At 41.7% G+C, this 25,301-nt stretch overlaps 1 protein-coding gene across 2 annotated transcripts in view; it reads right to left on the minus strand.

Moving 5' to 3' along the window:
- TRPC7 (transient receptor potential cation channel subfamily C member 7) overlaps positions 1 to 25,301 on the minus strand; it is a 108,507-nt gene that overhangs the window by 44,096 nt on the left and 39,110 nt on the right. For both annotated transcript variants that reach the window (XM_083728407.1, XM_083728406.1), the window contains exon 3: positions 19,649 to 19,831. In XM_083728407.1, the coding sequence (XP_083584533.1) occupies positions 19,649 to 19,831 (183 nt within the window). The remainder of the gene's footprint in view (positions 1 to 19,648; positions 19,832 to 25,301) is intronic.

Raw genomic sequence — 25,301 nt, forward strand, 5'->3', positions numbered from 1 at the left:
CATTTCCCTCAGTGCTCCTCAGGAGATTTGCTCCCTTATCTTGTTACCTCTGCAAATGGAACCACAATTTTGCCCTGATAATGTTAAGTTCTCCCCTCATAACGCCAAGCCATTAAGCTGCTCACAGATTCTCTCAGAAATAAATGACAGCTCACTTGTCCAGTGATATGCATAACATATGAGATACATGAGCCCAGGGGATATAATTTTTGCTGACATTCAGAAGGTATATACTTCTTAATTCTTTTTTCCATAAAGTTGGGATCATTCTCCAATCTAGTTGAACACAAATGAAATTGCCTGGTATAAAAGCATGGTTTCCTAATGACAAATCCACCACAGCTTCACAAAGGAGTTTTTATTAGAAGAGATAAAGCTTCTTCCTTTTACATATTTTACCCCAGAGTGACTCCATCTCTGCACCACATATAATGTGATTGACTGCTAATAATCTTTCGACATGATTAAAGATAAAGATAATGAAAAGGAGAGATAAAGAAAATGTTATTATCATAGTTTATTGCATTTTGTGAGAAAGCAAAAGGAGATTAAGGCTCTTCAAGAGGAAATTTTTTTTTTAAAGGAAAAAGTGTTCAGAGACACAAGCCCCAGGGATAGTATGACACATCTCTATATAAATGATATCTCAGGGGGAGAAAAAGACACTGAACACCAGAGAACAACAGCAAATCTAACTTGTGAATTTATTCCAGCCTGCTATAAGTAGTACATTGGTAGAAAAAGAAAATAGTAGCATTTATGGTGTGAGGTTTCAAATGATTATAGACTCTTGTGGGTATATGATTGAGTTCCAGAAAAATCAATAGAGGTTTAGGCACTGATTTCAAAGGAATGATTATCTCTGAACCTGGACATAACTGTGACTGTCTGATAAAGGTAGCATCCAGATGACAGACTCACTGTCAGCTGACTGAGCAGCAGAATATTAAGGTGGAAGGGACATCAAGGAAGAGACAGCTAAGTAGCAGAAAAGTTTCACACTATACTACCTGCGTTGGAATATGGCAGATGTGGGCTGCATTTGGGCCTTCAAATGTTCCTGAATTAATAGTAATAATAATAATGAACTATTCTTCCTCCCCAAAAGTGAAACTGAAAGTGACTTACAAAATGAACATTAAAAACAACTGGAGCACATTTGAATTTATTTATTTTTTATGTCAAGTCTCTTTCTCTCTCTTCTTAATTTGCCTCCCATCAATGGTGGTGAGCAGGGTGAATTAACTATTCCAGCTTCAGGGTTGGGAGAAGTTCTGCAGCTGGGTTGGGGTGTGCTGGGTATGGATAAATGATAAATTCAATTTTGTTCGCATTTAGGTAGGTGACCCTACTTAATGCATACTTTCTGAAACAATTTGTGAACCAAAACGCTGCCCTCCTTTGAAATTCTCACTTCTCCAAATTCTGCAATGCACTTCTCCAGCCAAGTAATGCATAGACCAGGGCATTGTGTTAAAAAAAACCCCTCACATATTAGTGAAAACAACACACAAAAATGCATTATATCTTGGGAAACTGCTTTGCAAAAATGTGTGTATTAGGTGAAATGGCATCTAGAAATGTGTAAATTGGGAGAAATTTGCATCCAAATGCTGATAAATTTTCATGAAGGCTTTTTAAAAACAACAAAACAAAGCTGAAAACTGATGTGGAAAAGTTTGGGAGAATGATAAACCAGGAGAAATTGAAACTGAGAGCTTTGCCCTGGAGAATGTGAAAGCCTTTTAATTTTGTGGATCAAAACCTCCTCCCATCTGCTAAAACTCATTCAATCCAATAAACCCTTCTTCCCTTCCCTGCTGCTAGAGCACTGAGAGCAGAGGACCAAAAAGAAATGTGACCAACCCAGGCAAGTAGGTACCTATTATTAACTGACATGAATGGTAAGCATACCAACAACTGCAGCGAATCACAGTAGAATAGGCACATCTATTTATAGTTGCAGGGCTTCATTAAATTGGAGGCCCCTAGTCATTGCTAACTGAATTTGAGAGTACAAGCTATTCTCAACATGCTGCATGTTCCAATAATTATTGTAATAGAAAAATAATTGATTGCATTTGGCAGCAAGGTACTCTAAGACTGGTTCTGTTATAATTCATCATATATTTTAATCTACTTCAACACTAGTAGTATGTAGGGACAGCTAAAGCAAAAACAAATATGAAATGGAAAGTGAGAAGGGATTTTCGTCCTATCTATGTTTATTAAAATTCATGGAAACATATTTTCTTCACAAAACAAAGGTTGGTGGTTTGCTAGACTGGAGTAAAATTAGAAGGGACTGAAAAGTTTAACAAATTTAGGTCCTGGCAGTCAACCCCTTTCCCCATTGTTTTCTCCTTTTTAAAGAATGAGTCAGTAACCTGTTGCAAAACTGAGCAGTATTAACTATAGGGTCTTCAAATACTTACTTTACTTAGCTATTTCCCTTTCCTAGAAACGGACATTATGAAAATGTGAAAAGAGGCTGTTAATGGCTTACTTAGAATGCAAACATACAAAGGAACACTATAAGGAAAACATCAATATGAAAGTCTTCATCTTATTGTGAAGACCTTGTTGCAAAAAGAAAGGAAGGAAGTCAACCACTTTGGTTACAATCCTATGCACATGCACCATAACTATGAGCACACAGCATTTTATTGTACAAAACTGTCATGGTTAAAAACTGCAGACTGTATGCTGTAGAGAATAGGGTTAAATATGGTTGGCTATTGCTTTGGCACATGAAGAAAGAGAGCACATTTCTCATCTTCCTTTCTCTCTGCAAGCATAGTGCATCAGCAGGTTATGTCAAAAGTGTTCCATAACTTTAAGCCACCATTCACACAGACTTGTGTGCTTTTTGCTCCCTGTTGTCCAGCTTCTGAATACCCAATGTTTTTATTGCCTTTGTAGCCCACACACAGCCTGAGCCCATTATTTATCCCTTTCATATAAGATGGCAAATTTTGCATGCTTGGAGTTGTCAGTCTGTTTTAATTCATAACCTTCACAAGCAAATATAAACAAAAGTTTCCTCTAGGTTTATAAGAGCTTTTGAATTTTAAGAGAAACTGATAGATGTTAGCATCAAGAAAAGGATCTGTGCACAAACATTGGACAGGCCAAAGTTAAATAATGCCACAGTTGGCCTCACCTTAAGAATGTTAACCACAGTTCATCAGTTCAGTGGGTTACTTTTCTTGTCTTTGCCCCCACTCAGTGAAGCACGACCCCAGTGAGATCCAACAATTGGCCAGTGGCATTTTTAGTCAATAAAACAGCAAGCGATCAAAGTTCAAAATGCTGCAGCTGAGCTTTGAACTTCATTTTTGTATTTTACTGACTGACTAGCAATGCCTTGCCCTTACATAACATGGAGGGCATGGCGAAGGCATCCCAGGAGGTTCAAGGAAAATGCTGTTCTGAGAAAGTCTGGAAGGTTCCGTGAGGTTTTACCAAGTTCCAGAACATTCTTGGAGGCTAGTGAAAAATGAACCCACATACTTTCCTGAAGCGTTCTACTTCATTCTGTTTTTCCTTTTATGGCAAAAATAAACAATGTGATACAATTCTTAAAATGTTTACATGTATATAAAATGCAATTTATTTTATTTTTAATTGTATTGTTTGCTACTTTGTTGTTTGCCATCCTAAGGTCCCTTGAGAGGAAAGGTGGGGCATTTTACAAACAGACGAATGAATGAATGGATATCACAATCACCCACACTCATATACACTACCTGTTGAACAGGCAGAAATATTTTACATTTTTGCATTATAGACTCCTCCTCCTGAACATTCACACCAGTGTGACCATCCAGTTTATGTGGTGTTAGCAAAAGAAATGAGGATGAATAACTTGAGTGGCACCACTGCTATGGAGTGCTCTCTCTCCACCTTCAAAGTTTTGGGGTGCCAGGTGAAGCCCCTGTGTTCTCCCCAGCTTTTAAGATTCCATGGTTTTACTTTTTAAAAGATTACTTTTTGTCTTCTGCTTACTGGTTTTTAGTGTTGTTTACTGATTTTTTTGTTGGCATATGGCTTTATGCTACTTTTCATTAATTTTGTGTTGACATTGCTTTTATAAATTGTTTTTGGGGCTATGGACTAAGATATTAATATACAAATTGCTTAGAGAAAGTTAGAAATGCTTACAGAAATAAAGCAATAGCTGAGAGAGTAGTCCATGACAGGGTTGTGGTTCTCCAAATATATACAGTGCCTCAGATATTTGCCTGGTTTGCCCATCTTTATGTTTGACCCTGAGTTAGGTAAATATACAAGATCTGGAATCTCACCCTCCATTAACTCTTAATGCCAGAATGTTTCCCTTCTGTTTTTTGTATTCACATTAATTTAGCATCACAGTATGAAAAGAACATACTTTAAAGGGTTTGCTGCTCCTGGAGAAATATATGTAGACTAAATTGGGAGCAGCCCAGGTCACACACTCCGCAAGAGCCACTAATTGGTTTCATTAATCCTTTTAACTTTAGTAATCAAATTTTTTATCTGTGGTCTGTCTGGGTTGCCATTTTATTTCAATAGCTTTCTCCCTTCCCTATAAGGCATGGAACCCTTGTATGGGCAGTGAGCAAAAAGGAAGCTTAAGAATTCAAATAAAATGAATCACATGTGAATAACATGCTAAATGCCAGTAAGGACATTGTGATTATTTATGTCGACTCTGAAAAGATAGGTATCTAGGCAAGAAAGCACAAAGGGTGCATAGTTATGCAAGCAAATTACAATACAGTTGTTGAAAAGTTTTAACTGTGCGGTAGTTACTTAAATGACCTGGGATTAGGGCCAGATCACATGAAGCCCAGAGATCTTGGAACAGGATGAACTGAGGCTGAGAGCAATGCCAAAATTCAGCACCTTTCATGCTCCATTCTAAATAATAGTTGCAGTGCCCCTGCTGGCACCCCTGAGGCTCTGCACTCAGTGCGACTGAACTCCTAAACCTGCCTCTGTTGGGTCCTTGTTCTGTGAAGAAAATGAGAAGAACGGACTTCTGCACTTTGTAGCATCTGAACTTTGCCTGCCAATTGGAGCCTAAGCAGAAGGGTGTGGGCATTTGTTCCCAAATTATTCATTTTTGCCCCTTTCCCAGTATTTATGTATTGGGTCAGATGCTAGTCAAGATGGCTGTGTTCGACATCCAGTATCAAAAGCAGTATGCATCAGAACATCTGTTTCTGGGGTCATGAGTGGGGAGAATGCTCTTGTGTTCATGACACGCTTGTGGGCTTCCTATAGGCATTTTGATGGCCCCTCTGAGGACAGAATGGTACATAAGGAGATCTTTGGTCTGATCCAATAGGGCTCTTCACAGGGACGCGGGTGGCGCTGTGGGTTAAAGCCTCAGCACCTAGGACTTGCCGATCGAAAGGTCAGCGGTTCGAATCCCCGCGGCGGGGTGCGCTCCCGTTGCTCGGTCCCAGCGCCTGCCAACCTAGCAGTTCGAAAGCACCCCCGGGTGCAAGTAGATAAATAGGGACCGCTTACTAGCGGGAAGGTAAACGGCGTTCCGTGTGCTGCGCTGGCTTGCCAGATGCAGCTTGTCACGCTGGCCACGTGACCCGGAAGTGTCTGCGGACAGCGCTGGCCCCCGGCCTATAGAGTGAGATGGGCGCACAACCCTAGAGTCTGGCAAGACTGGCCCGTACGGGCAGGGGTACCTTTACCTTTAATAGGGCTCTTCATATGTTACTGCTATTTATTAGTTGTTGTTTTTCTAATGTCTTCTGTTTATTTTTACAAGATACCTGAATTTACTTCCTTCAGCTTATTTACCCTCCTGGCTGCAGCTATCAGAGAACTGATTTCTTTTCATATGCCTGGTCTCTCCTTGGCCACTGTATTTTCTTTCACTTTTGTAGCTATCTCTGCCTGTCATGCAAACTGAGCTAACAGACTGAAGCAGTGACTAAACACCCTTCCCACCCAATAAATGAGCCAGTCCTCCACCATGCTGAGAGAGGAGGGGAGGAAAAGAGGCTTCCACGCAGGATGGGGGAGGTTCAAGCATCTTGACTGTGTGACCAATGCAGTGAAAAATCCCAATTTAATGGAGCAGGCAGTCGTCCGCTTGGAGCATCTTCCCAATCTTAATTATTAATAATGAAATTATGGGAGGGGGGGGGACGTTTCCTGAATCAGCTCTGTATTTTAAATAGAATTTGCAAAGCCATCTGGAGAACTGTTTAAATTTTATTAATTTTTTTTCTCCCCAAAACCAATTTATGTGCCTAGCTGTTAATTAAACTGAGAGAGGTGCTGTGCCTTTCGTGGTGAGCAGAGAATTGTACTGGCAGCTGTGGGAAGCTGGAGCTGGGCTCTCGAGAGCTGCAATTTGGTGGCATAGAAAGAGGTGCACTTGACGTCTCGAATGAAGGTGATGAATGGTTCACCTCCCAAGGAGGACTACTGGCTGCATACTGGGCTATATTAAACGAAAAGTGCTGGGGAGGGGAAAACACATTTTCATTACAAAATGGCTTGCGCCTTTCATACTTACAACATAAATCCAAGGTATTCCATAATGTGTTTAACTGATTTTAATCTTGCATTTTTATTTTGCTGTAACCCAGTCTGGAAGGAAATCCAATAAATAATATAACCATCCCCACCACCATTGATTTTATGTTCAGTGCTGGCTCCAGTTTTTTTTTTGTGTGTTTTTTTTTTGAGGGGGTGGGATGGGGCTTGGGTAGTGCTGCTATTAAGAATTTTTAGACTCTGTACTTGTTTTATTGAAGGGCGTGCTTCTTTAGAGGTTAATGTGTATCATTTCACTTACTTCAAAATGTGGTAAGCTAGTTCTGCTGCAGTTTTTTTGCCGGGGGGGGGGGGCCTTCCTGTTCATTCTACTGAATGGGGCCCTGGACCTGTGCTATACAGAATGTAGCTCTCTGTTTGAAGAGCTGTCCAATCTAAATCCAGTTTAAAGATAAGGAAGAAGTCAGCTGGCACCACTGCCTCCAGTCAAGGTGTCTTGAGTTGGCCTCTCTTCTCCATCCTATAATTATTCACATGCCCCCTCTCTGCCCAGGAGCCCAATTGCTCATTGCTTTCAATGAGAGAGTTTAAAGCTTGCCTATTGAGAACCGGAACAGCTGAAACCACACCTCCCATTGCTGAAAGAATGTCCCTTGTGAGGCGGCATTCCAGTCACAGTTAAATGCTAGCCAGAAGCTCTACTGACTAACCCTCCCGGCCTGACGTCTGATGTACAGTACAAGCATCTGAAGGGAGGAAGGGAGGGAGGGAGACTCCATGCATGCAGAACACATGATCCAGAACCCTGGGCAACCAGGGGTTCCAGACCACATTCCAGATCGCCTTTCTGTCAGATGTCTGCACTGCACACACACACATGCCATTAGGAGGGGCTACTCATCACAGCCCCATGTGTGTTCTTCTGATCCATGAGTACAAAACTCAAGTAGGGCTAGAATGTTGGAGATAGGCCTTTGGCGGGAAGATTGTTTGAAGTTCCTTGTGGGCTTTTTCTTCTGTTTCCATTATCTGATTCAAAGCAACTTTTGAGGGTGTGTATAAAAAGCTGCCCCCGTGCTACTCCTTGACAAGAACAAAAACAAAAAAATCACTTTCTTATCTGTACAGATAAGATGTACCCACAGTCCCAAGGGGTTTTTTGCAGTTACGGCTGCATGACAAGGCAAGCTGAAAGTACAGATTCCTTCCACAAAGGTCAGATTGTTTATTTTAGTGATATTTGTGATGTTTTTCCCTTGGTGTTTTATAAAGATAGAGACCATGTTTCATGATACTTCATCTACTCACTATAGTACCGGATGTACTTGCATTCTGACAAAAGCAAAATAATAATAATTCATAGCTTGGACTTCGTTATTTTAAACCTTTGCTTATCTATATACTATTACTGAATATGTGGGAAGTAATCAGAGCCTGCCTTGAGTCTATATATATATATATATACACACACACATATATATATATAGTGGTACAATGGCTGTAACATAGCCATTGATGATTATCTGAGGCGTGGTTATTGGAAATGTGTGTGCATATGTGTGTAAATGTGTGTTTACACACTGGTCTGTTGTAATGCTGGTGACAGGCTGCAGGGTGAGGAAAGCAATGGAGACAGGTAGCTTGTGGAGTGAGTGAACAGGGCTTACTGTAGGGCAGTTTGAGCAACAAGGTAAAGGCCCCTGGAACGTAAAGTCCAGTCAAGGGTCACTATGGGGTTGTGGCGCTCATCTCGTTTTCAGGCCAAGGGAGCCAGCGTTTGTCCACAGACAGCTTTCCGGATCATGTGGCCAGCATGACTAAACCACTTCTGGTGCAATGGAACACCGTGACAGAAGCCAGAACGCACGGAAACGCTGTTTACCTTCCTGCCACAGCGGTACCTATTTATCTACTTGCACTGGTGTGCTTTCAAACTGCTAGGTTAGCAGGAGCTGGGACAGAGCAACGGGAGCTCACCCTGTCGCAGGGATTCGAACCACAGACCTTCTGATTGGCAAACCCAAAAGGTTCAGTGGTTTAGACCACAGCGCCACCTGCCTGCCGATGAGCAACAAGGGCAGTGTGGTGGCACATGTGAGCTGTTGAGATTGACAAGTAGTAAGGGGAGGGGCATACAGGAGGGGGCTTGGGCAAGGAGTAAGGAGGGGCTTTGATGAGGAGTAAGGAGTAAGAGTAAGGGGAATGGGAATGGGAATGGGTGGGGCTTAGGGGGCAGAGGGTTGGTGGGAGAGTAGTGGGAGTGGCAAGTGAAGCAAGCTGAGTGTCAGCTGTATCTCTCTCTCTCTCTCTCTCTCTCTCTCTCTCTCTGTGTGTGTGTGTCATTCATGTATGTATGTATGTATGTATGTATGTATGTATGTATGTATGCATTCTATGAAATATATAATACTAATTCTTTTATATGTGGGATTCTCCACTATCATTTAGAGTGCTAAAATTATAAAGCACAGAACACTCACCAGTAAACCTACTTTTTTGCCAATAATTTGATAAAGTGGGTAATAAAGAGATGCTAATAAGCTCCTACAGCAAGTAGATATCTATGGAATAAACAAATATGGTCATGGTGGGGGGAGGGGATGAGTATTGACGTAAGTAGAACAGTTTCTGCTGATTTGAACGCACTTTGTGTCAAGCCCCTCTTAGTGTTTCCAGAAGATTAAAATACTAAAAACAAAACAGAATGCCACTCTCTTGTTTTCCTCTAATCTTTTGAAATTCAAGGCTGTTGGAAGCCACACAGAATGCAGAGCCTCAAATTGTAGAAATAATACATCAAAACAGCAGCATCCAGTACAATTCTATGCATGTCGACACAGAAATGAGTTCTGTGTACTTCAATATTGCAGCCTTTGGATTTTTTAAAAAATATTTAACAAAATTTATATGCTGCTTGATTGTAAGAAAACCCCTAAGCAGTTTACTTTTATATCATATTTTTCCAGCCTCAACAGGTGTGTAAATAGAGAGGATAGTTAACAAGGGTATGCAACTGGCCACAAGACTGAGTTCGGACCACAATTTGATGCTTTGGAAAATGGCTTGTGTAGTTCCAAGGCACCTCATAGCAAGTTCTTCAGCTTGGGATTCATCCAACTCTACTTCATTCCCACAATTTCATCACTGGGAAATTTTTTTAAGCTTTTCTCCCTTTTGACAGAAGTGAAAAAAATCTACAGGCCTACTAACTCGTCCAGTGTGGATATGGCCTGCCAAATTATAGGCTAATAGTTTCAGACGCCTTTGTGCTTTGCATATTTTTTTTTTTTAAATTAAACTTCTACAGCATTTGAATTTGTGTGTGGACTTGGGTGGAATTTGCCAACAAGGGTGCCTCTTCAAATGGCATGAATTTCTGCCAGATTTCAGGATAGCTTCAGTTGATTTTCATGTAGAGGCATCCATTTAAGACTTGGCGCAGGTGGGAAATGAATTATTTTGTCTCCTCTAGTATTTTGTAAGCAATTGATATTTCACCTTGCGGGTGAAAATTACAAGCTTGACTTGTGAGTCAAGCAGAGCTCTCTCACTTTACCTTGGCATTGTGGCAGGCTTAGAAACATTGTTATTCGCCTTTAGCAGATGCTTGTCTGCAGCATTATTTCAAATGTATACATCACTGAAGTGCCACAAAGTTCTACTTTGTTTTGTGCTACCTCACAGACATCATACTTCACCTCTGGCAAGCCACCTGTGCTGTTTTGTCTCAGTATTTGAGATTTGTCTGAGTCCATTGAACACCCCTAATAAACATATATCAGTCATGGTTTGGCCAGACCTTTGCACGCAGGAAGACTAATGCACAGATGGTTTCCCAGCCCAACTTCCTCTTTAATGCATCACACTGAGTTGCTCTCTTGATCTTGCAGAGGATGTTTTCACTGCACAGCATGCAACAGTTGACTGCAACTGATTGCCAGTGGCTGTAGGGAAAATCTTGAAATGATGCCTAAGTAACTCCAAAATGCTCTGAAGCTCAGAAGGGGGGGGAGGGGGAATCTTAGAGGATCTTTAACTCAATGATTATCAGGTGGAATATCATCAGCTTTAAAGGCCTCTTTCTTAGCAGTGCTGCCTGGATCAGACAGCTTTTGCTGGAGGAAGCGTTAACGACTAAGCAGGCTAGAATGTTATATAATAAAAGAGGTATAATAAAAGTTATATAATAAAAGAGGTAAGATACAAACTACACACAGCTGTTATTCTGTGAATGGAAGGGAGGAGAGAAAGGGACCCCACTTTATATATGCCTGCAAAAGTATTGGAACAAACATATTGCTTTGTTTACATTTGTCCTGTAACTTCCTACTAAAATTCTGCAACCTTTTAATACCACAAATACTCTGGGTTGTCTGGTTGTTATTCCCCCCCCCCCACACACACACTTTGATTGCACTATAGCACAAGACTGCTCCCCCAGACGGCAATAATATAGGGAAGCATTGCTGAACAACTAATGTGTGGATGGTCCAGTTTAATATCCACCACTTATCCACTTTTGCTGCATACATGACATGTTGAAGAATACATCTAGAGTAGGTAAAAAGAATCCCCACTAGATCAGAGAAGCCCCCACTTTCCCACTTCTTGAGCTGCCTCTGGCACCTCTGATGATGTGCTGTCCCCCAACCCTTTGAGGCAGATTTTTTTGGGGGGAAACAAATGGAGCTGCAGCAGGAAGGGTGAATCAGTGAAGCTGATTCCAACCCTTCTGTTCTTCTCTCCTGGATCCAAAAGCCTTCTGTGACTAAAAGAATGCCATTGGACATTTTCGTGCATTACTCAGATGAAGCATTGGATGGTTGCTTAATCTACTGCTTACACCAGTAAGAGCTTGCAGCTCAGCCTTAAACCTGGCAATGGGTTTGCACACACAGGTTGTAACGACCACTCGTACACCACAAACTCATTATGCCCATGGAGTGCATAATGGCAAAAAAGAAGAAGAGAAGTCGTGTGAGTCATTGAAATTTGAATTTCAAATATGAGAAACTCTCACTGAATAGAATTTTCCATAAACTTAGTGTATACGCTGATTATGGAATCCAGTCACAGCTGTTCTTAAGGAAATTCTGGGAGTGGCCTTGTCACCTACTTTCCCTGTTCCTTTTCTCCTTTGAAAGGGGATATTAGAAGGGGGATAGGGGAGAGAAGAGGGGAATAAGAGGGAAAAGAACGTTTGTCCTTTCCACAGAAATCTGTTCCACTTGCAAATGAGCATAATTGGATATCACCATAGATAAACAGATTAGATAGAAGATAGATGATAGATAGATAGATAGATAGGTAGATAGATAGATGATAGATAGATAGATAGATGATAGATAGATGATAGATAGATAGATAGATAGATAGATAGATAGATAGATAGATGATAGATAGATGATAGATAGATAGATAGATAGATAGATAGATAGATAGATAGATGATAGATAGATAGATAGATAGATAGATAGATAGATAGATAGATAGATAGATGATAGATAGATGATAGATAGATAGATGATTGATTGATTGATTGATTGATAGATAGATGATAGATAGATAGATAGATATAGATAGATAGATAGATAGATGATTGATAGATAGATAGATAGACAGACACATGATAACCTAGTTCACTGAGTTAGTGGGACCAATGGTGTTTGGCAATTTCCTGTGAAATGTGGAGAAGAGGCACATAGATTTAACACACTATATTCAATGGTGTGTAGTCAGCAGTGACAGTGCAAGTTTTTGTAAATTGCTCCGGCAGGCTTTTTGAGTAAAAGGTGGGGTAGAAATGCCTCTTAGAAATAAATAAGCAAATTGTCCTGATCTAGCAAGAGCAGTAGTGATATATGGAAGTGAGAGCTTGACTATAAAGAAGGCTGATCGCCGAAGAATTGATGCTTTTGAATTATGGTGCTGGAGGAGACTCTTGAGAGTCCCATGGACTGCAAGAAGATCAAACGTATCCATTCTGAAGGAAATCAGCCCTGAGTGCTCGCTGGAAGGACAGATCGTGAAGCTGAGGCTCCAATACTTTGGCCACCTCATGAGAAGAGAAGACTCCCTGGAAAAGACCCTGATGTTGGGAAAGATGGAGAGCACAAGGAGAAGGGGACGACGGAGGACGAGATGGTTGGACAGTGTTCTCGAAGCTACCTGCATGAGTTTGACCAAACTGTGGGAGGCAGTGGAAGACAGGAGTGCCTGGCGTGCTCTGGTCCATGGGGTCACGAAGAGTCGGACACGACTAAACTAAACAACAACAAGCAAGAGCACGCATGCATGCTGCTCTTGCACACTGAAGACACAGATTAGCATCAAATATTAGCCATACTCAGAGTAGATCCATGGAAATCAATCGACTTAAATGGCAAGTTCATGGATTTCAGTGTGTTTTCTCTAACTATGACTTAGCTTGTTGTCACCCCAAATCCAGAACAGGATCTATGTACAAAACCTGGCTTCAACAGGTATTTTATCCATGCTGGGTTGAGGTGATGTTTATCACCATAAGCAATGCAGTTTATTAAACGACATTTTTTATTTATGCCAGCTGACTTAATTATGACATTTCTTTTGATATCCCTGAAAGCCTCTGGAGTCCTTAAGAGCATTTGTGAAAATAAGCAATGGAATGAATGGGACAACACAAGATATGAATCAATGCAGACTGTGGCTGGAATATTAAATAGATCGGTTCCCATGGAAATTTAGGATGACAGATTTGTATGAGCTAGTGGAGTATTCAGGTAGCTCTAAGCTACATTGTGCAGCTCTATTCACATCTGCAAAAGAAGCGAAATATCCACTCAGTCAAATATGGGCTACCTATGATCGTGCATTTGGACATTGAGGATTTTCCCTTCGCTGAATTAGTTCCAGCAAACTAATAAATTAAGATAAAATGATGAGACTAAGTGATGCTTGCAACATAACAAGTTTATATTTCTTGAAGAAAAAGAAAACTATTGAACAGGAGCATGAGACCTGTGGAATATTTTTTAAAAAAATACTTAGGCTGAACCTGAAATTCTGGCTGCTGAACCAATGAAGGTACAGATAGGTTTTAGAAAATGGAATATTTTATTGATATTTGATTTCTATGTACACTGCCCCAGAAGCCATATTTTGAATGAAGACAGAGTTTAGAAAATTTAAGGGGAATCAGGATATAGATGAATTAAATAAATAAGACTAAGGGCTGGTTGAAATGTGTGGAAAATATCAATGGCTCCAAGCGTTTCTGGTAAGCAGACAGTAGCAGTCGTAGCGAGAGAAATAACTTGTTTGGTTGAATTTCACATCAATCAAGTGTCCTACTTTCTCTGTTGCTCCAGTTACACAAATGCCTCTGTGGAAGTTTTGAATCAGATACTACTTAGTCTTGAACTGAAAATCAAATGCATTTTTTTAAAATTAATTTATATTTATCCTGAATGAAATTTGATACTATTTTTCCTTATCTAAGCTAGAGAGAGAGACTTTGATATTGAGGGCAGAAGGGTTGGTGTATTCAGGCAAGCAGTCATTCAGATCCTTTTCAGAATAGGACAGTAATATACAAGGACTGCTTTATGTTACTCTATATATCTCAGGTGGTTTTTCTGCAGTGGTCACCTCACAAATCAGGTGATAATGCTTTAAAACACACATGCACACATGCGCGCGCACACACAGGAAGATCTGTCATAGCATGGGTAAAAGTTATCAGATCTACATGTTGAACCAGCTTCATGGCTGTCGTAAAATGTGTACTGCTCTTTAATAGCACAACAAACACCACAAACACCCTCCCCAATTTCCTTTGATATTGCAACTGCTGAGCAGGCAGAACAGAAACAGCAGGCATATTTTATGAAGGAACGCTTTCACTACTGATGTGCCTTTAAAGGCAAGCTTGATAAGCAACTGATGGGAGAAATGAACTGAAAAGAGAATATGACTTATTCAGCATTTCGGCAACATTTAGACCCATGCCCAAAGTTCTTTGTACTTAAGGGATTGTTTCATAATTGGTGAGAAGCAGTGCATGAAAGAACACAAGGCCGATTAATTCAGTGAAAGTCGTACCCACCGTTTCAAAATGCTCACTGTTTCTTAGCCTCTGACGTACACTATAGTTGATTCTTTTGATAGTAAGGTTATTTCACCATACCTAGTTTTCTAAAAGAGCAATTCCCAAATGGGAAGGTCAGAGAACACCAGTGGATTGGGGGAGAAACCATGCATGTGAGAGTGGGACCAGCTGGCGAATCCAACCAATACAAAATTCCATTACCATAAAACATGTGCCACTTGGTAAAATATTTCTGTCCATTACAAGGCAGTCTATTTGACAGCATGCAGTAAGAGCACCAAAATGGACTGGGGCCAGCCTGAAGGGCATTCATTCAATCTTTACATTGGGCCCCCATTTCTCTGCGCATAGGAAGTTCTTGTCAACGTTCAGATTGAGGCGGAAGTGCCCACAAATGGATGCTTCTCATTTACCCTGCTACCAAACACTTCTGCAATAAAGTTAGTCTTCTTTTGATGGCCAGCCTATTAGTATACTGTATTTTCACACCACTGGGAGCCTGGCCACTGCATCACTGTTTGGTTGCAAGGCATCAGCCAACATACTGTGAGCTATGTAGGCAATTATATAGAAGACCAGTCCAAAGGGAAAAGATAAAGTCTCTGCATTGGAAAAGTGTGAGACAAATATGCCAAAAAACAGGCCCTGTTTTAGTTGGAGTGGTGCTGTGCAATTTGCCTAGCTTAAGATATGATCCAATCCAATTTGCATATCTCTTGAGATTTGGTCACTATTTTTGCAAACCTGTCCCACAGTTCCTTCTCTGAGTCAGCTTTGCTTTTAAAACCAGCAGTGATTGCCACTGCCCATTAGGCAGAGCAACCAGCCATCTAAAAAAGTGTATTAGCTAGAGTAATGTGCTTCCAACTGGCCGTCTAGGAAAACACACAAGCCAAAACTCCTGTAATCTGGGCCACTTTCCATAGCATCCTGCGATTTTGCAACAACAGTGAAAGTAATCCAGAAGCTGATGGACGCTGAGCTGAGTGTGTGAAGCCTCAATATGCGAGCACCCAGGTACAGTTCTGCGATGGGATGAATCATCTGGGAGAAAGCATTGCTATATAATGGCAGCTCACATGTAATGGGTTGTTCAAGTTCCTGAGAATGTGCTTTGGGCATTAAAGTCCTTACACACCCAGTACATAACCTTTAAAAAGGTATCACCATCCATGCAGGAAGTAATGCAGAGTATCTCCATACAGTTAATAAATAAAACAATAATAACAACAGCTTTCTGTACAAAAAGTGACCCAAAAGCAACTCGCAAAGTGAAACCAGCATTAAAAACAGTCAAAACACTTTGACAGAGTTATGGCTATGAAACTTCCAGTTAGTTTCTTAAAGGGTTCTGAACTGAAGCAGTGTGATTCCTGTAAGTGATTTGCTACCCATAAAAAATGTTGCAGCAAGGGGTGGACTCAGGACAACTTTCAGTGATTGCTACCTGCACAATAGTTTGAAAATTAATAAGAAGAATTGAATTATTTGTCTTGGAACACATCCTCCTATCTACTCCCTTCACCCAGCAGCCCACTTTCTAATCCACCCATTTCCTCTGAATGTCTAGGACTTGCAAAATGAGTGGTTGAATCAAGATCAGAGCAGGCATAGAGAGAGAGAGAGAGAGAGAGAGAGAGAGAGAGAGAGAGAGAGAGTTTAATCTTCTTGTCTCCTTTGCTGTTGTCCTGGGGAAAATCACTTTTCTGAAGCTGCCATTTGAATTGGCAGAGGCACCTCCAATGGTGCCTATGGGGGAGCTCTTCCCAAAGCAAATTCAGGGGGTGGATTTTCCTCAGGAGAAGTGGCAGTGGAGGAAAGGGTTGAATTCCCTGCCCATGCTTAATTACTTAATTACCGGTGCCCTCCTGCAGATGCTATCTGCATTTCTAAAAACCATCCTGTTGTGATGGGCCCTCAAGCAGTGGATCATTTGCATCATCTGCTATCTGATCCTTTCAATGGGAAATGCCAAGGATTGAAGATGGGACCTTCTGCATGCAAATGATGTACTCAGCCACTGAGTTACTGTCCTCCCTAGTAAATGTTCATCAGAATTTAATGAGTGTGGGGAATGTCTTCCTATTTTTGCAAATATCACACTGCGGCGCCAGTACTTGTGAATCCCGGTTCGTTCATTTCCCCAACCCCCTCCATCCCCTCTCCCTGCCGTTTCAAAGCAACACTACCTCAAATCCAACAATGGGGATGATGGATAAACGCAGGATCTCTCTGGGAGAATTAAAATGGAGGACCCTGCAGTATTAGAGTCTGAACTAATTGCTTTGATAACAGGAAGAGACCGTCTCTGGCCACAGCTGTCGAGAGGCAGAACTAAACAGGTGGTGGGAGTTGGAGGAAAAGGAGGGAACAGATGTTAGCTACAAAATTTGGAACATCTCTACAGTCCACTTACAGTATCCCAATTTCCATCACAGTACATTGTACAAATAATTAATCTGAACCACCCAGGCCCAGGAAAGAAAGAAATTATCAATTTGCATAGCACATGCTCGCAACAGAGAACCATTGATAATGCCCTGACTAGAACAAAGTAATTTCCCATGCTTTTAACAGGCGGTTGCTTTCCCTCTCTTGGCCACTTTTACTCACAGTTTTCCCTTTTAGCAGAGGCAAAATAATGCTGTGGCCGTTTCACAAGGACAAAGTTCTGATGGGTTTTTTGGTTCCCTTGAAAGATGGAGAATAAATTGGGCAAACATTCAAAAAAAATAAAATAAAAAATGAGGGAAGCTTCCTAGGTGAAAAATGCCAGGCTTTCATTCACATAGCACTTGTCCACAATAAAAAAGAGAGTTTATAATGATCCTCCTAGGGGTCAAGCTATACATTAAATTGCTGGCTGCTTTCCTTTTTTTCAGAAAAAGTACTCACTTGGTAGCCCAATTCAGACTGGGATAATGGTAGGAGGGTGAGGGGGAGAGAGAGGACAGGATTAACCCTTCCTAACCAATTATTTCCTGCCAAAATTCACACCAAATTGCTATTTGCCCAGCACAAAAAGGGTTAAATTATTATTTCCCCACAGCACTGCCTTCCTGATCTGAACTGGGTCCATACACAGAGTTGCTTTCTTCCTTTTCTAGTTTTTGAAAAAAGCAGACAGCACTAAGAATGCTTTTTTTATATATAGAAAGAAGTGTGCTTAACATACCAGGTGACTTGACTGTAAAACAAAGCAAGTTTTCTTGCATCATCCATCTATTTCTTTCCATTTCTCCTCCCTCCCCTCTCTCTTGGCATGCTCTGCCAGTTTCAGACAGATAAAATTATTCACAAACAATTGTATTCTGAGAAATGAAGTGGTGATCCCTTTCTCCTCTGCCAAATCTATACAGTCTAGGAAGCCAGAAGCATATTTTGTTGCACAAATGGACCACATTATAGCTAGTACTTAGGCCCCAAAGCATTGCAGCATTGAACTGAAAGAGATTTTCTCACAGTTAGGAAGCAAGGTGAATCCATTCATTTAGGCCAGGGATGGGCAATTCAATCAGTTTTGCAATCTGATTTGCAATCTGAATCCCCATAAGCTTGTTCTACCTTATTTCTGCATTAACTGCAAAATCAAATATGTATTATAAACACATTTTCTCTCAAAAATGCACATTTTTCCATAGTTCTCAAACCATGATCTATGTCAGAACATTTGGAACGTGTGAAGAAAGGTAATAGAGATCCCCTGGTCCATTTGGGCCAAAATTCGCAAAAATCAAATTCACCAAGCAGCCTAGGTCAGGCTTAGCATTGTATACATATATGTAGATTTAATTAATACAGTGGTACCTTGGGTTAAGAACTTAATTCGTTCTGGAGGTCCGTTCTTAACCTGAAACTGTTCTTAACCTGAGGTGCCACTTTAGCTAATGGGGCCTCCCGCTGCCACACGATTTCTGTTCTCATCCTGAAGCAAAGTTCTTAACCCGAGGTACTATTTCTGGGTTAGCGGAGTCTGTAACCTGAAGCGTCTGTAACCTGAAGCTTCTGTAACCCAAGGTACCACTGTAAGGGTCAAATTCAACATCACACTAGGATGAACATTCCATCTGTGGAAGCATTTCCACTTGCCCAACGGAATGATCCCTCCTCTCCTCCCACCACATGCTATTTTGGGGGCTTTCCTGACTCCAGTGGCAGAGCTTCATGCTCCGGCACTGGGGGGGGGGCGGAGAGCAGGTGGGGGCGGGGCGCAACACCTGTGGGAGCGGTGCACCCAGCGCAGGCGTGGGGGGGCAGCCGCAATGGCACCCTGTTGGGATCATGCTGCCAGGGGCGGTGCACTCCCCCCGCACTCCTCTTCCTCTGCCAGTGCCTGACTCCCCCCAGTCAATTCCAGGGAGTGCAGAGGGAGGAAAGCCCCACTGGGTGAATTCCCTGCAATCCATATTTTAAAAAATAATAATACTCTGCCTGTAATGTTAGGCTGATTCTTCACTGTACTCTATAGGTCTTGGCCTTATATATAATGGGGAGGGGGGGAGAGAGAGAGCTTTTTCCTTCCAGGGGTTGCATTCTTTCCTGGACAATCTTCTGGCAGGCGGTGCCAGAGGCAAAAGTGGGCAGGGCAATAAAGGTGAATTTATAATTTACAGAATGCTTGTTTCTTCACACTCCCCTCTCTATCATTTGTCTCGGCAATCGCAAGCAGAGTTGAAGGACACATTCTAGCCGGGCAAAAATGCCCAAGAAGGGTTCAAATCAGGGAACTGAGGGTTGTGCCATGGTCAGATGAGAGTCCCAAGGATCAAACACAGAAGCATCAGGTCACCCCTGTTGTGAAAGAAGAAAGTAAATGCCTGGCACTTACCTGCTCCAGGGTTCAACAGCACACACTTTCATGGCTATTACTCTCCCCTACTGCCCCTCGCTCTTCCTTATTTGCCAACATTGCTTTCAGTTTCCACTTCAGTTTTGTATGTGTGTGCTTTGAACTGAAACTCATACAGTAATTCCGCTGGTTTATCAGTTTGTATTTGGCTTTCAAAAAGAAAAAGACAATAACAAAGCAGCTCACAGGATGCTTACCTTTTTGACCTCGTATTTAATGGCCAGCTTGATTCTGCTCAGACTTGGGCGATGATGCTCAGTCCATGTTTGCATGTTCACATCTCCATTCAGAATAGCCTCCACTTCTTCTGTGTCCCTGCAGAGATCCAGCACACCCACCACAAAATCCTTGCATTGCATAGATAACTTCCTATAATCATTCTAATGAAACAGAGAAAAACAAACGTTTTAAACATTGCAGCATGAATTTACTTGGTTCTACAGCCACCTACAATTTGAAGGCCACAATAGACCTGTGTACAAATGTAATGTGTGTCATCTGATGAAGCACTTGCAAGAGGACACATGAACGGGGTTCTTCCTACTGTACTGTAGTCCCCTGGGCCCCTGAAAAGTTTTGTCTTAGGTTCAGAAGACCCTCAGAAGCACTCACCAAAATGCCATCCCACATTATTTTCCCATTTAAACTGGATTCATTGGGCTGTATCCAACACTGCCAGACCCTCCATGTCCCTATTTTTCAGGGACGTCCCTGATTAAGAAAAGCCAGCCCAGGAATGTCCCGCTTTTCCTTAGGATATCCTTATTTTCATCGGAGAAATGTTGGAGGGTGTGGAGTTATCCAACCCCTGAACTGTCTGAAGGCAATCTGGTATAGGGAAGATTTTTAATGTTTTATTATGTTTTTATATATCTTGGAAGCTGCCGAGAGTGGCTGGGGCAACCCAGTAAGATGTGTGGGGTATAAATAGTAAATTATCATTATGGAATGGGACGTCCCTATTTTCATCGGAGAAATGTTGGAGGTATGCACTGCGTGAGCTGCTCTCACTCATGCAGTGGTCCCTCCCTCCCTCATGCTCCCCTGTTTGTCCCCCATCCCTCTGGAACAAATTTTGAGAGTCTGGTGGAGGCTGCATGAGAGACGAGGTGCAAGCTCCATTGCACAAGTGGATTTCTGCTGTGTGTGTGGAACAGCAGCAGTGGAGTAGTGTGGGGGTGCAGGGGGGGCCGGCCGCACCGGCACAACATCTGGGGGTTAGGGGGCGCAAATTCACGGGTTAGGGGGTACAAATTACTTGCCTTGCCCCGGGTGCTGACAACCCACGCTATGCCACTGAACAGCAGTGTTAGATAAAACCCACCGTTTCTGCAGAAAATCCAATGAGTAAAAATATCCATAGAAATTGTAAACCGTTTCTGCAGAAAATCCAATGAGTAAAAATATCCATAGAAATTGTAAACCTTATTTACATGGGGGGGGTGAGGGGGGGTATATGAGATGGCCTTTTGATAAGAATGATTTTGTATGAATGTTGTGAAACACTTGTATGCATTAGCAGCACCAAGGCCTCAATAAGGTGACTTGTAGGAACATCTTTCTCCCTAGTAGGTGTATTAAGGGTGGCATCCCTATTCATGAGCAGGGGTCAGGATGTTAAGCATTAGCTTATGATCCTTGCAGCATGAAGTGGTACACTCTGGTAAATGTATTCGATTTGTCATCCTTAGTTTACATGATCTTGTACTTTTGAGAAAGCAATATTCTGTACCTGAAATTACTTGAAAGGACAAGGAATGTTTGCTTCTGCAGACACACAGATATCTACCACTATGTTTTTTTTCTAGAAGATACAAATATTTTACCAAGAGCAGTGGTAAACTATTAACAGTGTATACAATAAAAAGTTTGATCCTATGAATCAATGCTTCATTGCACGATACTTTGATTCATTTTTTCAAAAAGTAGGCAGTGAAAGAGTTATGCAAACAAGTCACAACCAGGCTTCCCTCTTGTTCCAAACTATGATTGCAACAAATACAAAGCACATAATTATTATACGAGACAATTTGCATACAGATATAGAGAATGTAGCGAGAATCAAAATTGCTTAAATAGGTGACAGGTGTTAAAGAACCATCTTGTGGAAAGGTCAAACTGCCTCTTCAATACGTGCTAGTCTCAATTCTGTTCTGCAAATGTAAAGTCTTCCATATTGCAAATGACAAAGCAATCATAATAGCATTGCTTTAGAGCATGATACAAATGCTTAATTCAAATAAAATAGTTGCATAGACTCATATAATCAAAGAGCTTGAAGGGACCCTGAGGGTCATCTAGTCCAACTCCCTGCAATGCAGGAATCTCAGCTAAAGCATCCATGACAGGTGGCCCTCCAACCTCTGCATGGTAGCGAAAAAAATAATTTGATGAAAATAAAAGAATGTGAGAACAAAGGTCATCCTAGTGGGGTTCTGATCATCAGAATGGCATGACGATGTACAGTAAAGATTCTACACAAGAGTACTTTGAGGGAATAACCTAGGCTTCAATGCTATCCTACACACAGTTATCGGCAAATAAGTCCCATTGCACTCAACAGGGCTTACTTCTCATAGAGGATTGCACTGTTCATTTTTATTTAAAAAAATCTCCTAAATGGTTCCTCAGGCATAAAGGCGCTGAACAGAATTCTCTTGCAAAGGCAGTTGTTTTGCAGAGTCGCACACTTAATCTAAGTAATTCTCTCTCTTTCCCTCCCCTCTCTTGTCATAGTTGATAATCCAATCAACAGAAGCAGCGGAGTGTTTGGATCATCACAACATAGATATGTGGCTTGGGACTGGCCAGATGTTCCCTGCCAGGCCATTGGTGTTAGTGGCCAGTCAGCAGCCACACTCTAGCATAAGGTGACCCCTGCCTCTGCTGCTGCCTTATGTTGCTCAGTGGTAAGGATGCACAGCACACCCCCTCGCCACATGTGACCATTCAGACCAGGTGCCCCCTCCCTATAAGTAATCTGCTTATGAGCCACCACTGCACATGGGGATATAAAGCCCCAAACTGGAGACTGAGTAAACACAATGACATTCAAACAAGATTAAAGTTAATGTTGACGCAATGACAAAACCCTGATAGATGGTCCCAAACCAGCAAATACAAATGGCAGTCACAATATAAGCTCTCACAGCCTCGAGAGATCTTTTCAAATTAGCTTTGATGAGTTAATTAAATTCAGAGGCTCACATAATTAAGCAATCAACCAAAACCTAAGACAGCGAAACCTGTTTGTTGATGAGGTCATGAGGTGCTTTTCCTTACACTTTTCTGGATTCTTTGGAAGTCTTTGGAGACTTTCGGAGGATACCATTCCTAATAAATCTGCTTTGTATTTCCTTGTGCTGAGACTGGGTATATTTTTGTTGTTGTTGCTAGTATCTAAATTCACAGTTATGTATCCTGCTTTCTTCTGCTTGGTGTTTTTCATAGAGATTATTTGCAGAAATTTAGGATGAAGATGGTGGCAACCCATGTTGTGTAACAGGGATGGGGATCCTGCATACCTTTGGATGTTGTTGGGCTACAGCTCCCTTTATCCCTAAAACATTGGACAGCTTGGTTGGGGCTGATGCAAATTCAAGTCCAGAAACCTCTGGAGATCCTATCCCTGGGTTGGAGAATTAGACAGAAGGAGGGATGGTGCCAATCTGAACTCTGTGGCTGTGTTCCCCTCCAAATTGTGCTAGGACATTTGCATTTAGCTCCATGTTTGCATTGAGCTAGGGTGGCAAAAACAAGTGTCTGAGCACCAAGCTGAGATAAGGGAAGGGCAGCAAGCTGAGCTCCATGGTTGTACAATGCAGAACACCTTGTGGTGAGCCTATTGTGGGAGGTAGAATGTGGTGCAGATGGTCCAGCTCGATATAAACACCCGCACTATTGATGTTGGAGTGGTTGGTGAGGGCTCTGTAGAAATCCATACAGTGGCTGGTAAGTGTCTCTTCTGGTAGCTTCTCAAGTTTGCACAAGAATCCCCATGCATCACCCATATAGTCAAGCTGCTCAACTGAAACGTGAGTAGTGTTGACAAATGTGTAGAGGAACTCTCATTTGAAGATTTCTTCTGAACACACTCCTCATTGTGAGCCTGACCCTCGTATTCAAATTTCCTCTTCTTGCAGTGCTTACATGGTGGTTCTTTGATAGCGGCATCAACATCAAGGGCTTCTGCAGGCTCTTTTATGGTGATCACTGGCTTTCAGTATCTGGTTCCACTGAACAGAGGCAGAGAATAGCACAAAGAAAGGGGCAATAGACTTCTTTGATGATGAGGCTGCATCTGAAACTAATAGACTGAGAGAATGACAGCCATGGAGTAGCTTGTCAGTTCAGTGTAAGCAGTTGTTGCCTGGGCACCCTTTTCTGCTCTATCATGTGGGTACCATTATATAACTTTGGTTGTGGCAGCCCTTAACCTTAATGTTGTTTTCCTCAAGTTTCTTTAGAAAAAGGTCCATAAGCCCGTCTTTGGTTAATTCATGCATTGTTCATTGGTTAATTCATGTAAATATTCCTTTACAGAAACCTTTATCACCCACCTTTGTCAACAAATCTTACAGGGATTTATATCCGGTGTGCAAACTAGTATGGCAGAGTAATACTTGGCTATGTACAGCCTGCTCTGTATGTTCTCTGACACTTCCTTGGCCATAAAGACTATCAGTTGATTCTCAATGGTTTTCCCACAGAAGTGATCAATATGCACCTTTGAAGATGCACACCGCAAATGCTCACCCATTACCTCATCATACTTGCCAAGCAGCTGTACAAGCCGCAGAAAAATTCCATTGTTATCTGAAAAGTGCTTATCTGAATATCCCCAGAATGCCAAGTTGTGTGCCACCAGGAACGGTATAATATCTATTAGGCATTTGACCCTCCAGTGCTGAATTTCTTGGTTTATAATCCACTGATGTTCTGCATCAATACATCATTTTGTTTCTGTGCTGAACATAATAACAAATAAAGGCCTACAGCTCCGTGAGAGTCATCCTTGGAGAGCCATCCACATCATTGGGATTCTAGAACTGCAGCAGGAGTGCCCTGAAAGCAGAGCAGCAAACAGGAAGTAGCTGAATCTGGGCCATTTTCATAGGCATTGCTGGGGAGAAGCTGGGGAGTAGCAGACCTCCTTTGAAGAGGCTCTGAGTCTCCTGAGCCTCTGTGGTGACCAAAATACCACAAGGATGGTGGGAAAAAACCCTCCTGATTTGTCCCCATTCCTTCCCATCTGGAACATTTGAAACCCACTGCTGTGGGGGGATCCACTGAACAATGCAAAACCCTGAGTCTCTTGGAAGCAATGGCACAAGGCTATAACTTTGCATTGGCACAGCAGGACCCAGTTCTATTTGCCTGGGATGACAGCCCTGAACATTAAGCCAATCATTAATTATCATGAAAAATGAGGTGTGAGAATGTTGATAGATGCTAAAAAAATTCTCTATTTATAAACTCACAGGATTTCAAAATATCACTCGAAGCCACATGTTTGCATCATTTGACTAGGAGTAATGTGAAGTAGCTCAGAGCATCTTCCCTTTCCTACATTTCTTAGAGCATCCAGCTTTATAAATAATGCTGAGTGGTTTATTAAATTTGACAGTATTTCTGCAGGGAGAGTTGATAAAGATCACGAAAGGGCATGTGAGACAGAAAAGTGCCAAGGAACAAAGTGTTGTTATGCCATCCAAGAGATCAGCCTTAAGACCCTGCAAGCCACTCAGCCCCCCAGCTTCTTAAGTAACATCTGAAAAAACAGCTTAGGACAACATTACATGAAACAAGCAGGCATGGATATTGTAAAGCCACAGAGGTGTTTCTGCTGAT

Source organism: Podarcis gaigeae (genome assembly GCF_964106915.1).
Source record: "Podarcis gaigeae genome assembly, chromosome: 2".
Lineage (NCBI taxonomy): Eukaryota > Metazoa > Chordata > Lepidosauria > Squamata > Lacertidae > Podarcis > Podarcis gaigeae.